Source organism: Drosophila mauritiana, chromosome 3L, assembly GCF_004382145.1.
Source record: "Drosophila mauritiana strain mau12 chromosome 3L, ASM438214v1, whole genome shotgun sequence".
NCBI classification, from domain to species: domain Eukaryota; kingdom Metazoa; phylum Arthropoda; class Insecta; order Diptera; family Drosophilidae; genus Drosophila; species Drosophila mauritiana.
In genome coordinates, this window is record NC_046669.1 from 11,558,881 (window position 1) to 11,571,205 (window position 12,325).

The window sequence follows — 12,325 nt, forward strand, 5'->3', positions numbered from 1 at the left end:
ACTGTACCGAAGTGCTCTTGGCCACAGAAATTAGAGCGGGCGAGGGCTTAGAATAAATTTTCGCACTCCTCGTGAGTGCAAACAAAATTAACGGGCACGCAAACGGCGAACTTTAAGGCGGCGAACCAGCTGCCACGCCCCCCCATTTGCACGCCCTATCTGTTGTGCGGTGTTTCCACCATAAAATGCAGTACGGTGCACAAAAAGTTGCACGAATGCAAAAACCTTCTGCGAAAATGTCACAAAAAGCAGCAGCGATGGAAACGGCCGGTGCCGCCAAGTTCAAAGCAACAGCAACCCGTAACCAGGACCCCCATTTTCCTTCCATTTTCCCTTCCCCCACCGCTGTACGCTTTTCACGCTCCGGAGTCCGGACAGCGACAGCATTTTTACGGCAAAGAGCGCTCTTTTTCACCCGGTAGCCGGCGGGCGAGTACCGGCACACTCTTTGTTGCCATTTTCCCGATTTTCCTACCTACCTTCCATCCCGTGCTGCATCTTTCCCAAGGAAAATATATACTGGACGGATAACAAGTTAGAGCGCTTTAATGGTGTGAACCGACTACAAGATTCCCGCTACTGACTCGCTAAATATTTGGACTACCTCACGGCGACTTGCTGGATGGCTTAAGATAAAGCGCATTTCACATTAAATTCCGGGCAAAGCATTTAAGCTAGGTTCTCATAAGTGCCACTTAAGGCTGATCCAAAAAAAAAGTTCCTATACACATATGGCATATATTAAAAAAAACCAGACTTCAGTCTAGGTACTTCTTTTTGGCCACATTACAGCGCTAACTTGGCCAACTTTTCAGTGGTCAAGTCCTGGTGGTTAGGTGGTTTAATGGGTGCTTCTGGAGAATGAATGGGATGTGGGTTAAAGGAGGCACAACCGTGGACAGAAGCAGCTTGTTGCTTCTTCCCTGTGGACAAACTGCAATTAGCAATACTTTCCCTTGTCCCAAGCAGATGCCCAAATCTTGAGCACACTTTGCTGGCTGTCCGGTTTTTGTCCCTCGAAAGTTTCTCAGTGGAAAGTTGTTGGAAATAATGAACAAGCACGCAGTATTTGATGGTGCTTAAGAAGTTACCGAAATAACTTTCGGCGGAGTTGAAATGTGAGCTCCAAAGTGTTCGATCTACTGACATGGGGTATTTAAAGTTTTCTAGGAAGTAATTCAAACAAAAAGCGACAACAAAATAAGTATTGAAACTCAGTATTTAAGAGAAAATGAGCAATATATATGTTGAGCATACCAACATTAAAAAACTGATTAATCATTTAAAATAAATAGGCTTCTGTCTGGTTTAAGCTATATAATTTGTGTGGTCAGGCAAAAAACTTTATAAAGCAATCAGAGCGAAGCTAAAAATATTAATTTAAACTCTAACTCCTTCAGATGGCCCAATCCTTATCCTGAACCTACATCCCAGGAGTAACCATGAGTATCCTGAAAGTATTGCACCATTTCCCCGCACTGCAAAGCCCAACAAATACCCAATTAATTAGTTGAAGCCCACAAAACTTGGTCATCGGGCTTGGGGTTTTAACTTTTCCGGAAACCCCAAAAATATTCGACGATAACTTGGAGAATGAATTTCGCTTCGCGTCGCTGGTGCTCCCAAAACTGTTCTAATACGAGAATTTTCCCCTTGGCTTTCTGTGCAAAATTATACATACACATATCCATATAGTTTGTATTTGTTGCTGCGGTTGAGCTGGGTAAATAAAACGGAAAACAAATGAATATAAATGTGAAACAACCCAAGTCCAGGGCAAAAAAAGGGAGTCCTTTGCAGGACGAGGGAAATGAAAATGCAACGGAATTTAGTTGTCCACTGCACAGAAAATAATAATAAGTTAACTGTAAATTATTATATGCAATTTCTTGGATGTTTTATTTATTCTTAGGTATAATACCACAGAGTATGTGTGTAAAATCTTAAAGTACTTCCGAACTAATTTAAAGAAATTAAATTTTTTTGTGTTTACTTTCTGGGTTGGTTGTTCAGTGTGCTATCGTTGTCCGAAGTTTTTCCTGTTCATATTTGCTGCCACAGAGCTGAAAACAAAGGAAAACAGGCAAGGCAGCCGGGTGACCATTAATGGAAATCTGCTCAACGAAATTCGCATTGCAGAACGGGTGTTGTAATAGGGAAACTTAAGGCGAAAAACAGGTCGACAGACAAGGCAGCCGAACTTCAATTCTGAATTCGAGTTCTGTGTGCACAATGTGCTCGCATTACTCATGCGCCCCGTTGGCCAGCACGTAATATTCGAAAGTGCGCAAGAAAACAAAATGGCAGAGTTGGAAGTACAACTCCAGCCATTGCCTTTGCCATAATAAAATGATAAATGAGTACGTGCACTCCGAGCTAAACGTATTTTAATTTGAAAAACGGAAGCAAACTCTGCTGCAGGAAGTACAATGTGGGCAACAAAAAATAATCTGGAATGGCCGTCGAGGGCCTGCTCATTTTTCCTGCTTCCCTTAATTATGCATTCCCATCTGGAGCCCAGACCTGATTCTTGTCCAGGCAAAATAATCTGTGTACCTGGTACCTTGCAGTTAGAAGGATCTATTGTTCTTCTCAGGATTTTCGTAATGAAAAGTAAGGCGAGTAGTTTCAGCTTGACATTTAACGTAATTTAAAAGGTTTTAAAATTATATACAACTCTATTAAAAGTAATATGTATAATACATTCTTATTCTTTAAATTCGAGCAATATGTTAAATTACATTTAAATGTATAAAAAGCAAAGTTTCCTCCTATAGGTGTATCATTCTTCATGTCGGTGCTCAATATTTTTATTTCGCATGCATGATACCGGGCAACTTCTGGTCGAGCCAGTCAACTGTGGCTTTCCCACTTGTTTTCCGAGCAGCAGGTGGCAAGGGACTGGTGGTCGGTCGACAATGTTTGTTTATGCAAAACTCATTTGACTCCCGAGAGCAAGGCAAACGCAATGTATTTCGAATAGTGTCAACTCGATGTGTGAGTGCAATCATCTGCACTTTCCCCAGCCACTTTCCCAACAACCTTCGCCGGCCCCCAAACATTTGCTCTAGGAAAATGTTGTCAGACACAAGAACGAGTCCCACATGGGCAGGCCTATTCAAATTTCATGCCATCTGCCTCCCCAGAGATCCTGCCGCCATTCCGAGTCCTGGTGCGACTTGTGAGCCGAGGAAACTGCCTGCCCATCACCCACTTTCAAGTCGGTATCGACATTAAATTCTTGATTGACTGTGGGATATGGCGATAGGACAGGAATTCCTTGCAGCTATCAAATGGTTCTGACATGCGTTTTTGCTTTTCTAGTTGTGGTCGGGAAAAATGTGGCATTTATAAGTTAGGACAATATTGTCAATAACTGGCTTATAGAAAGTGGCAAGGAATCTTCTTCGACGAAATGCTTTTGGCATCGAATATTTTTGTGGCTATAATGTAGTGCAGCTTTGATTGTCTAATCAACGTTGTATTATTTCAAAATTTCACAATATAAGTGTGATGCCACAAATGGCGTCATCACACCTTGCGTCACCTTACAAACGCATATGCCTCATATTTTCTGGTGCATACTTTGCTGCATGCAACTCATGAAAGAAGAATTATTTTCCTGCAGCGTTCTTTTGGGCTGGATTAAAAAAAGACAATTTCCAATTTGTTTGTTTCCCAAGCATGCACTCAATACGTTTTATATTTGGCCATCAATTTAGGGGAAAACATATGTAAGTATCCAGTTGCACAATGGAAATTCAATTTGTCGTACATGTCTAGTGCACCAGCTTACCTGCCCCCGGATTTGATGCACTTTCCACGCCCGGAAAACTCACCTGCAAGTATATAAATGGAAATAGAAATAAATTTTCAGTCTAGTGGAGAGTGTATAATTTATTAATAAATCAAATTTGTACGGCCCAAACTGTTTGGGAAAAACACGTTCACCCCAATAACCAAACCCAGAAACCATTACCCCAAAACAAAACGAAAACAAGCCGAAACAAAACGAACCGAAAATAAAACAAGGGAAATAGATCGGCCCAGAATGCAGTTTAGTATGGCCAAAATAGTTGGCTGCCAAAGTGGTCAAACTGGCCAGCCGGATACGTAGGCTGTTGGGATAATGGCTGCCTTTGACTCGGTTTACTCCCGGGGCAATTCTAATGGAAATTATGGTGCTCCTGCTGCCTCCGAACGAGCAGATGATTGAGTCAAAGGCTCGAACTCAACATATAAATGATGGCCCAGTGGAGCGCCTGGGGCCACGGAACAGATATATTCCCCCACTCGTGTCTCTCCGGCAAATCCTTCAAATGCCAAACTCGATAACGAGCTACCAAGCAATGCAGCATCACTCGGAAAAACGAAGTATATCATTGTTGAAAGAAGATACAATTCAAATGAAGATACAATTCCAATGAATGCAATAATTTCGCAGTGGAACAGATATACAAATTCAGAATATACAAATTGATGTACCTGTACAATATACCATTATTTTTCTCCCTGTCATATTTTGTGCATCAATTAAGTGTAATAAATCTCTACAAACATTTTTAATTTTTCTTTTATATAAAATCAAATATATATGCATCTGAGGTCAAATTATTTTGCCTAGTACATTCAATTTTCGTGTAGCATCTTGCCTCGGGACGGGGCAAGTCCACTGCACTTGTTCGCAAACTGAAGTGACTGGGTAAAAGCTTAAACTGAAACATTTTGTTTTGTTTTCCGATGAAGTGCAGAATCAACTTGCAGAGTTGCAGCAAACTTGGAGTCAAAACACGAGGGGAAACTAAAGAGCTAGACAGCAGAGTAAAAAGTCTCGAGCGCCACAAGATAGATTGCCGCATGAAAATAGATTTTAAATATTAAATAAGTAATACATAAAAATTGTGCAGTGTATGGCTTGATATTAAGCAGGACGTCAATATGAAAGTTTCGATCGAAAAACAAAGTAACAAATAAATAAAACCCATTTCTTGTTACAAACCACATGCCTTAAGAAGTTTGTTCGCACCCAAAAAGTTCAAAGCAAAAAGTTTGTTTTTCAAATTAAATAAATAAATAATAAATTCAAACTGCATATTTCCTTGCACAGAAACGAGTGCAGATATCATATACCCCGTCCTTCGTCTAAACACTTACTTTAACATTAAAATTTATTACAGGGCTCGAGCTGAACTATTTAAACTATAACTTTGGCCAAGTACTTCAAACTTTCCCCTAATACAGAGGCAAAAAGAAAGTTGTGCGTCGCATAGATATCAGCAAAGTTATGAGGACAGTTTTAAGTTTTCAACCCACGCGAATAAATACCTTTAATACTTTTTAAGAAGCCAATTATGGGTTTTGCATAGAAGTTGCCAATAGAGCGGGCAAAATATGGTAATTTTCCATGTTAAACGTAATGACATAAGAATGAGCACCATCAACTTAGAGGAGATTCAACACAACATGCCACTAAACGGGGCGGCCACAGATTTCCCTGCCATTAGGCCCAGTCTGAAATAAACAAATTCAAAATCCTGGAAAAAAATACATTCTATCCAGTAGCATGGAGTCCTCTTTTGGGCCGTAGTAACCAACATTTGTTGCCGCAGGAAAGTTGAATCGAGCGAACTATTTTTTATGGCCCATACTGGGCGGGCATTCATGCAGCATGTGGCGCGGGGAGGGAGGGGGCGGTAAAATGGTAAATGGTAGATGGGAAATGTTGCTGTGGGCCGAGGGGGGTGGCATCATAAAAATAAATGAAAAGGTCACTTTGTATTGGTTGTGGGACAATTTAACACAGGCAAATGTGTATGCAACTGTAATTTTTCCAGCAGCAAAACCATATGAAATAGCAACAATTCTACCCACACTGGCACACGAAATACATACCAAATAGTTGGGGCATGTCCATGTCCTTGGTGTTTGGCCAGTGGGTGGTGGTACGTTGGCTGGACGGGAAAGGTGTCCCTGCAAAGTATTCCTGTGGTTCGGTTCTGTTCTATTCTGTTCTGTTGGCCTTTCATTTTCTGTCCCCCACACGCACACAAGCATTTTACTCATAAGCCCTAACAAGCGCCATTATTATTGGACACACACACCCCAACAATTTCCCATTTTACCCCAAAACCCAGCCATACACACACACACACACATATGTGGCCAAATAAACATGTTAAGTTTTCAACAGCTATAAATTATTTCTTTACCAGCCACTCGGCTTTTTCTCTATGCTAAATGCCCCTAAATGAAAATAATTTATTGTGGTCATTAGGGGTGGTCCTCCCATCGGATCCTCCTGTTACCAGTGCTCCTCGCATAACCTACAAGTTATCCCTGCGCCTGGTAATTATTTACACTCAGCCATCGGCAACAGTCGCTCGAGAACAGCATCGGCAATCGAGATGGACTGTTACCGATAGCCATCTCATGCTAATGACCTGTTAGTGGTTTGCGGAGGCAACTGTACTACTCATTTCCATTTCGTAATAAAATCGTATCTTAAAGGTCAATGCAAAAGTGATTTTATTTAGTAGATTTCTTAGTAAGTTGTCAAATATTTTTTCATTTCGCCTGGGCTCTTTTAGTTAAACATAGTCTGAGACATTACAGTCATTTATATTTTATACGGAAAGTCGTACGAAAAAAAACTCAATACAAAACATTATACATTCCGTTGGGAGGATGACGTCAAAGCTAATTCTTCTTCTATCGGTATTTGGGGTTATTCCAAACGCGATGCTCCCGAAAAGTCCAGTCAATATCGACGTATGTCCCCGATCATCACGGAAATCAGAGGCTAGATATATGATGGCCGAATATGGAGATGGATTAATTACTCGCATTGATGAGGGCAACTGGAAGGAAGTGCTTTCTGGCGAGTGGCTTTTGCTACTCTGCTCGTCACATCGGCCGAAGTGCGGAGATTGGAAAGCGCTCCTATACCAGCTGGCGAGCACCTCAATGGGTTGCCTCGATGTGGACTTGGCTTTTGGTGATCTCTCCACCGATTTTTGGCTAAGAGGACGATTTTCCGCCTTCCGGGAGGCTAACGTATACCATGTGCTGGATGGAGAATTTCGGAGACTGAGCTCCAGCCAGGACACTAACTCCCTTCACAATCTTTTGCTTCTGCGCAAGTGGTCAGAGATACCTCCAATGTCACTTTGGTTACATCCGACTTCCAAATGGAGCACATTCGCCGAATTTGTTTTAAAGACAACCATGGATCTAAAGCACTTGGATATTTTTGGGCGCAACGCTTGGAAGACCGCCCTTATTCTGGACTTAATTTTTTTCATCGTAACACCGTACATTCTATGGCTTACTATAATGACAAGTACGGAGAATATGGTGGTGAATGATGAAACTTTATACGAATTTGAGCTAGCAACTACCAAAACTAGTATTACACTTTCGATGAATTCGATTTCTAAGGTCAAAAGCACTCTTATACATTTAAAGGAGCTTAGACAAATGAGAGAATCTAAGCTCAAAAGTATTTAAAATTTATATGTTTCCTTTAACGATTTTCCTTTACAATTACCCAAAAATAAATCGAATGGTCATTCAATATCACATTCAACAACATTCTAAATGACTGTGAGTTGGGTTAGTTGGTTAGTCAGAAAATCGTTTAAATTTTTACAATTAAAATAGAACAAGAGAATACCATTTTTTTGTTGTTTTCATCTTATGTATTTATACAAAATGGCCACATTTTTATGGTCCATATATGTTATCATTTTAATATCCCAGAGAATGTAAGAGAATGAAACTGTACCAGCTCAAAACTACACATAAATGTTCAGTAGGTGCGCGGAGCAGGCGGAATGGGTGCAACGGAGCTGTCCAAAGTGGTGTCCACAACCGGGCGATATTTGATCGAGGCACATCCTTTGTTACCCAGGGCAAAGGTCATGGTGTGCTTGCGCCAATGCTCCTCGAATGGTTTCTTTTTCTGTCCCGCCAGTGGTGCTCCGTAGTCCAGCTCATCCACGCGCGTCTTGTAATCCTCGCGAGCATGGGAGCCCCTCGACTCCTTGCGATTTTCCATGGCTGTAATGATGTGCACCGCATTGGCCAGCATATTCTGCAGCTCCAGCGTTTCAACTAGGTTGGAGTTCCACACCATCGTACGATCGGTTGTCTTGATGTCCTTGAACTGTTCGCACAACTCGGCCACTTTGAGCAGACCCTCCTTGAGCAGTTTTCCCTCCCGGAAAACAGCCGCATGTTTGGTCATGGTCCGCTGCAGTTCCATTCTCAACGCCGCTGTGGGAATGCATCCGTCGGCGCACCGCAGGCGCTTAAAGTTATCCAGCGACTTCTCCGTGGCCTTGTCCTCCACCTGGGGCGGCTTATCCCCCGGACAGCTGTTTGCGGCAATGTCCAGGGCACAGACGCGGCCAAAGATGATCAGATCCAGCAGGGAGTTGGCACCCAATCGATTTGCTCCGTGTACTGAGGCGCAGGAGGTTTCCCCGCAGGAGTACAGCCCCTTGACCACCTGTTCCTTGCCATTCTCATCGATGGTGACCACACGACCCTTGTAATCCGTTGGTATGCCGCCCATGTTGTAGTGCACAGTTGGCAGCACTGGTACTGGTTCCTTGGTCACGTCCACTTTCGCAAAAATCCTGGCGGTGACCATAATGCCCGGCAATCGTTGCTTGATGATCTTGGCGTCGATATGGTGGAGCTGCAGGTGCACATGATCCTTGAGCGGACCACAACCATTGCCAGCAAGAACCTCCATGGTCATGGCTCGCGCCACCACGTCCCTGGATGCCAGATCCTTGGCCTTTGGGGCATAGCGTTCCATGAAACGTTCTCCCTTGCAGTTCAAGAAGAAACCGCCTTCGCCCCTAACTCCCTCGGTGATAAGGCAGCCGGCTCCGTAGATGCCAGTGGGATGAAACTGCACAAACTCCATGTCCATGAGCGGCAGCTCCTGTCTGGACACCCACGCATTGCCATCGCCGGTACACGTGTGTCCGGCGGTCGTGGAGAAGTAAACTCGACCACAACCGCCGGCGGCAACAACCGTATTTTTGGCCAGAAACCGATGGAAGGTGCCATCATCCAGTTTCCAGGCCAAACATCCCACACATGCACCCTGCGACATGATCAGATCCAGGACGAAGTAATCCACAAAATAGTGGCAAGAATCCGAGTGCTTCAGCGTTTGTCCGTACAGTGTGTGGATGAGGGCGTGACCCGTGCGATCTGCACATGCACACGCCCTCCTGGCCACACCGCCCTTTCCGTAGTCCAAGGTCTGACCTCCAAAAGGTCGCTGGTAGATCTTGCCATCGGGCTTTCGCGAGAAGGGCATCCCGTACATGTCCAGTTCGCAGACCGCCTTCTCCGCCTCCCGACACATATAATGGATCGCGTTCTGATCACCCAGCCAATCGGAGCCCTTCACCGTGTCGTAGAAGTGGTACTTCCAGTCGTCCTTGTCCATATTTGAGAGGGCGGCATTAACACCACCCTGGGCAGCCACCGTGTGAGATCGGGTGGGAAATAGCTTTGATATAATGGCCGTTTGGAAACCCTTCTCCGCCAGGCCAAATCCAGCCCGCATTCCAGCTCCACCGGCACCAATCACAATCGCATCGAACTTGTGGTCTATCAACGAGTACTCATCCTTGCAACACGCATCTCGAACGCAGGTCACTTGAGGCAGACGACTAGCATTTGGACCAAAAAGGCTCCTGGTTACATGTTGTCCCGCCCTTCTGACAAACAGGCGATTCATTTTCAATGGCGGTCCAGTATTATTCAACGAAATAGATGTAGTTTTGCGCTTTTAAAATCTAAGTGTATTTGAGTTGGGATAGAAAACACAATGACTATGAGACTATCGCAGAGGTCTTCTCTTTAATCGGATATATAAGAAAAATTATGCACTTTAGATTTGAATGCTACCGCATATATTATTTCTTAATTATAAAAATTATAAATCATGAAAAGTAGCAAATTTTATCGTAGCACTTTTAAAAACTTCGACCACATAGCAGCGCCTATTTGGAAGCGGACTTCATTTGTCTCTCACATCTTTTGTTTGTCGAGTCACGCCATTTTTAAGTTTGAAGCTCGTTAAAGCTGTACATTTCCACGAAAATCCTGCAGCGGCATCGAAGAGCAAAAAGTGGACAGGCGGCAAACAGGCCAAGATGGTCAAGATGGTCAAGATGGTCGAGATGGTCCAAAGCAAACACGGAGAGATCGGGCCGGGCAAACATACTTAAGCGCAGCGAAAACAGCAGAAAACGAGCAATATGTAAATGAGTCTGGGTTTTGGGTATGGGTCTGGGTATGGGTCTGAGTCTGTGTTTGTGATTGGGTTTGCGATTGGGACTGGGTTTGGGTTCGAGCAAACAGACGAGAAAGGGGCGAACCCATGGGCGGAAAGCCAAGAATGGCGAACGAAAGACTTCGGAAACGAACTCGATCGCTGGGTTTGCTCTGGGTTCGCTGGACAGGGATTTTCCCGCCGGCTAATTGCGCTCAAAGGACATGCGCATTTGCGTGGATGTCCTGTGCAAACGGAATGCCTGCCCCGAATTCTTCCTTTTTTTTCCTCCTTTTTTTTGCCGGCTGCCTGCTCGGCGTTCGCACTCTCGCGTGTTTGCTTTATGAGTTTACAACCTCAGCCTAATTGAGGCGGGGAAATTCGCTTAGGCGGCCATAAAATCGAATTGTTTGCAAACACACAAGCAGAAAGGATTGGCCATAAAGCATCTACAATGCCGTGCGGTGAATATTTAGGGCAAGGACGCTCTCGTCCTCGAAAGGATTGAGGATCGCGCTGGGAGGGTTCGCCCTCATTTCCGCGTACTCCTCCTCCGCGCGGCGCATTCTTAATGAAAACGTGCGGCACCTTTAATGAATGACCAAAGGGAACTGGAATAGGTAGCCCAGACATCCGTCACGGTTGCGACAACTACATGGCGATCCATTCGATTCACACTATCCGCCAGATACATTTCTCCATTAGCCAGCGCTCAGCCCTCCGGATTCCCCTCCATTTTCATTTCCATCGCCGACTATTTTATTGAGTTCCCTAGTCTGTTGATTTTTCTCATTTACTACCGACGGTTGTACTGTTGTACCAGACCTTTAACTAATGGCCATCGTTGGCCGCGAGCTGTTTGTCTTTCAGCGCCATAGAATGCCCAACTTTTTGACCGTTCCCAGCCCCCTGGATAAAGTCGGTCCATTGACACGCGGCGATGACTTGGAACCGACTAAAAAGCGAGCTGCGATCCACGAAAAAACACAGACAGTCGATGCAAGAGGCGCGTGATCTCGAAAAAATCACGGAAAAGCTATAAATAGTTGGTGTTTCGAGTCTCGCAATATACAACTTTGAAACAACCCAGCAAACTTTCATTGAAACGCATTATACTGTAGTATTAATATTTTATTATATTTATTATATAAATTAGTGGATAATTAAAAGATATTTTTAGGTACAATTCATTCTACTTTGTCTTCGATAATAAAATCGTATATTCGAAATGTGAAGTAAATATTAAACTGATATGCCATTTTAAAGTGTGATTCGCTCCAATGTGGATGCAAAATTTCAGTTGGTCATGTGTGGTCACGCACCGCCCCAAAAATCCAGCAACTCCGCCCCGGGGCAACTTGTATTTTGGCCACATACACAAACTGACGCACCAGAGTCAAATGTTTACAACTCGAAATTCAGCTGAAAATTTTACCAAAAAAAAAAAAAAAGAGTGTTGGATCGGCAAACCCGTTTTGGAGAGCAAAAAGACCCCGTGGAAAAAATACAAAGTTTTAATTGGTTGGACAAACAAAACTGGAAACGAGCGTCTAAACAAATCAAAGCCACTCTGCGGCGAACAACGAACAACGTACTGTGAATCCAAAGCTCAGACACACCGAAAAAAACAACTCGGATTTGCATTTTAATCTCAGATTATCTTAGTTTTATGGTTTTTATCAGTGAATATTTTTTAAAAGTCTTGTATATTTGATTTAACTAACCACTATTCAAAGATGAACTCCATATAGTGACTCAAATAACATGATTATGTATAGTAAACATATACTGAAAGAAGTTTCAATAACTACGGATGGGACATAGAGATAAAATACTCCTTCAGCTTCCAATCTACGACAGAATCTTTTGCCCATTTAACAGGTCAAAAGTATAGTGCCTTTAATAAACATCACAAAAGATAAGAGACTTTTTCTCTCTGTGCAACAAATGTGAGCAACTGAAACACGTTACACTTAATTTTTGGCGCATGCAAATTGAACGATTAGCCACGGGGGTTACAGCAGG

The 12,325-nt window shown here is 43.4% G+C and overlaps 3 protein-coding genes across 3 annotated transcripts in view; 1 reads left to right on the forward strand and 2 right to left on the reverse strand.

The window, feature by feature from the left end:
- The window catches only part of LOC117139107 (putative dipeptidase NECHADRAFT_87110), an 86,724-nt gene that overhangs the window by 63,345 nt on the left and 11,054 nt on the right, over window positions 1–12,325 (reverse strand). The window lies entirely within an intron of this gene.
- On the forward strand, window positions 6,603–7,661 carry LOC117139130 (thioredoxin-related transmembrane protein 1). The gene has a single exon (XM_033301280.1). The coding sequence runs from the start codon at window positions 6,685–6,687 to the stop codon at window positions 7,504–7,506; it is 822 nt and encodes a 273-aa protein (XP_033157171.1). The 5' UTR covers window positions 6,603–6,684; the 3' UTR covers window positions 7,507–7,661.
- Window positions 7,688–9,842, reverse strand: LOC117139113 (succinate dehydrogenase [ubiquinone] flavoprotein subunit, mitochondrial). The gene has a single exon (XM_033301253.1). The coding sequence runs from the start codon at window positions 9,761–9,763 to the stop codon at window positions 7,808–7,810; it is 1,956 nt and encodes a 651-aa protein (XP_033157144.1). The 5' UTR covers window positions 9,764–9,842; the 3' UTR covers window positions 7,688–7,807.

What these genes read in the sequence shown, in the direction of transcription:
- LOC117139130 (XM_033301280.1), top strand. Translation starts at nt 6,685, where the DNA reads ATGACGTCAAAGCTAATTCTTCTTCTATCGGTATTTGGGGTTATTCCA.
- LOC117139113 (XM_033301253.1), bottom strand. Translation starts at nt 9,763, where the DNA reads ATGAATCGCCTGTTTGTCAGAAGGGCGGGACAACATGTAACCAGGAGC.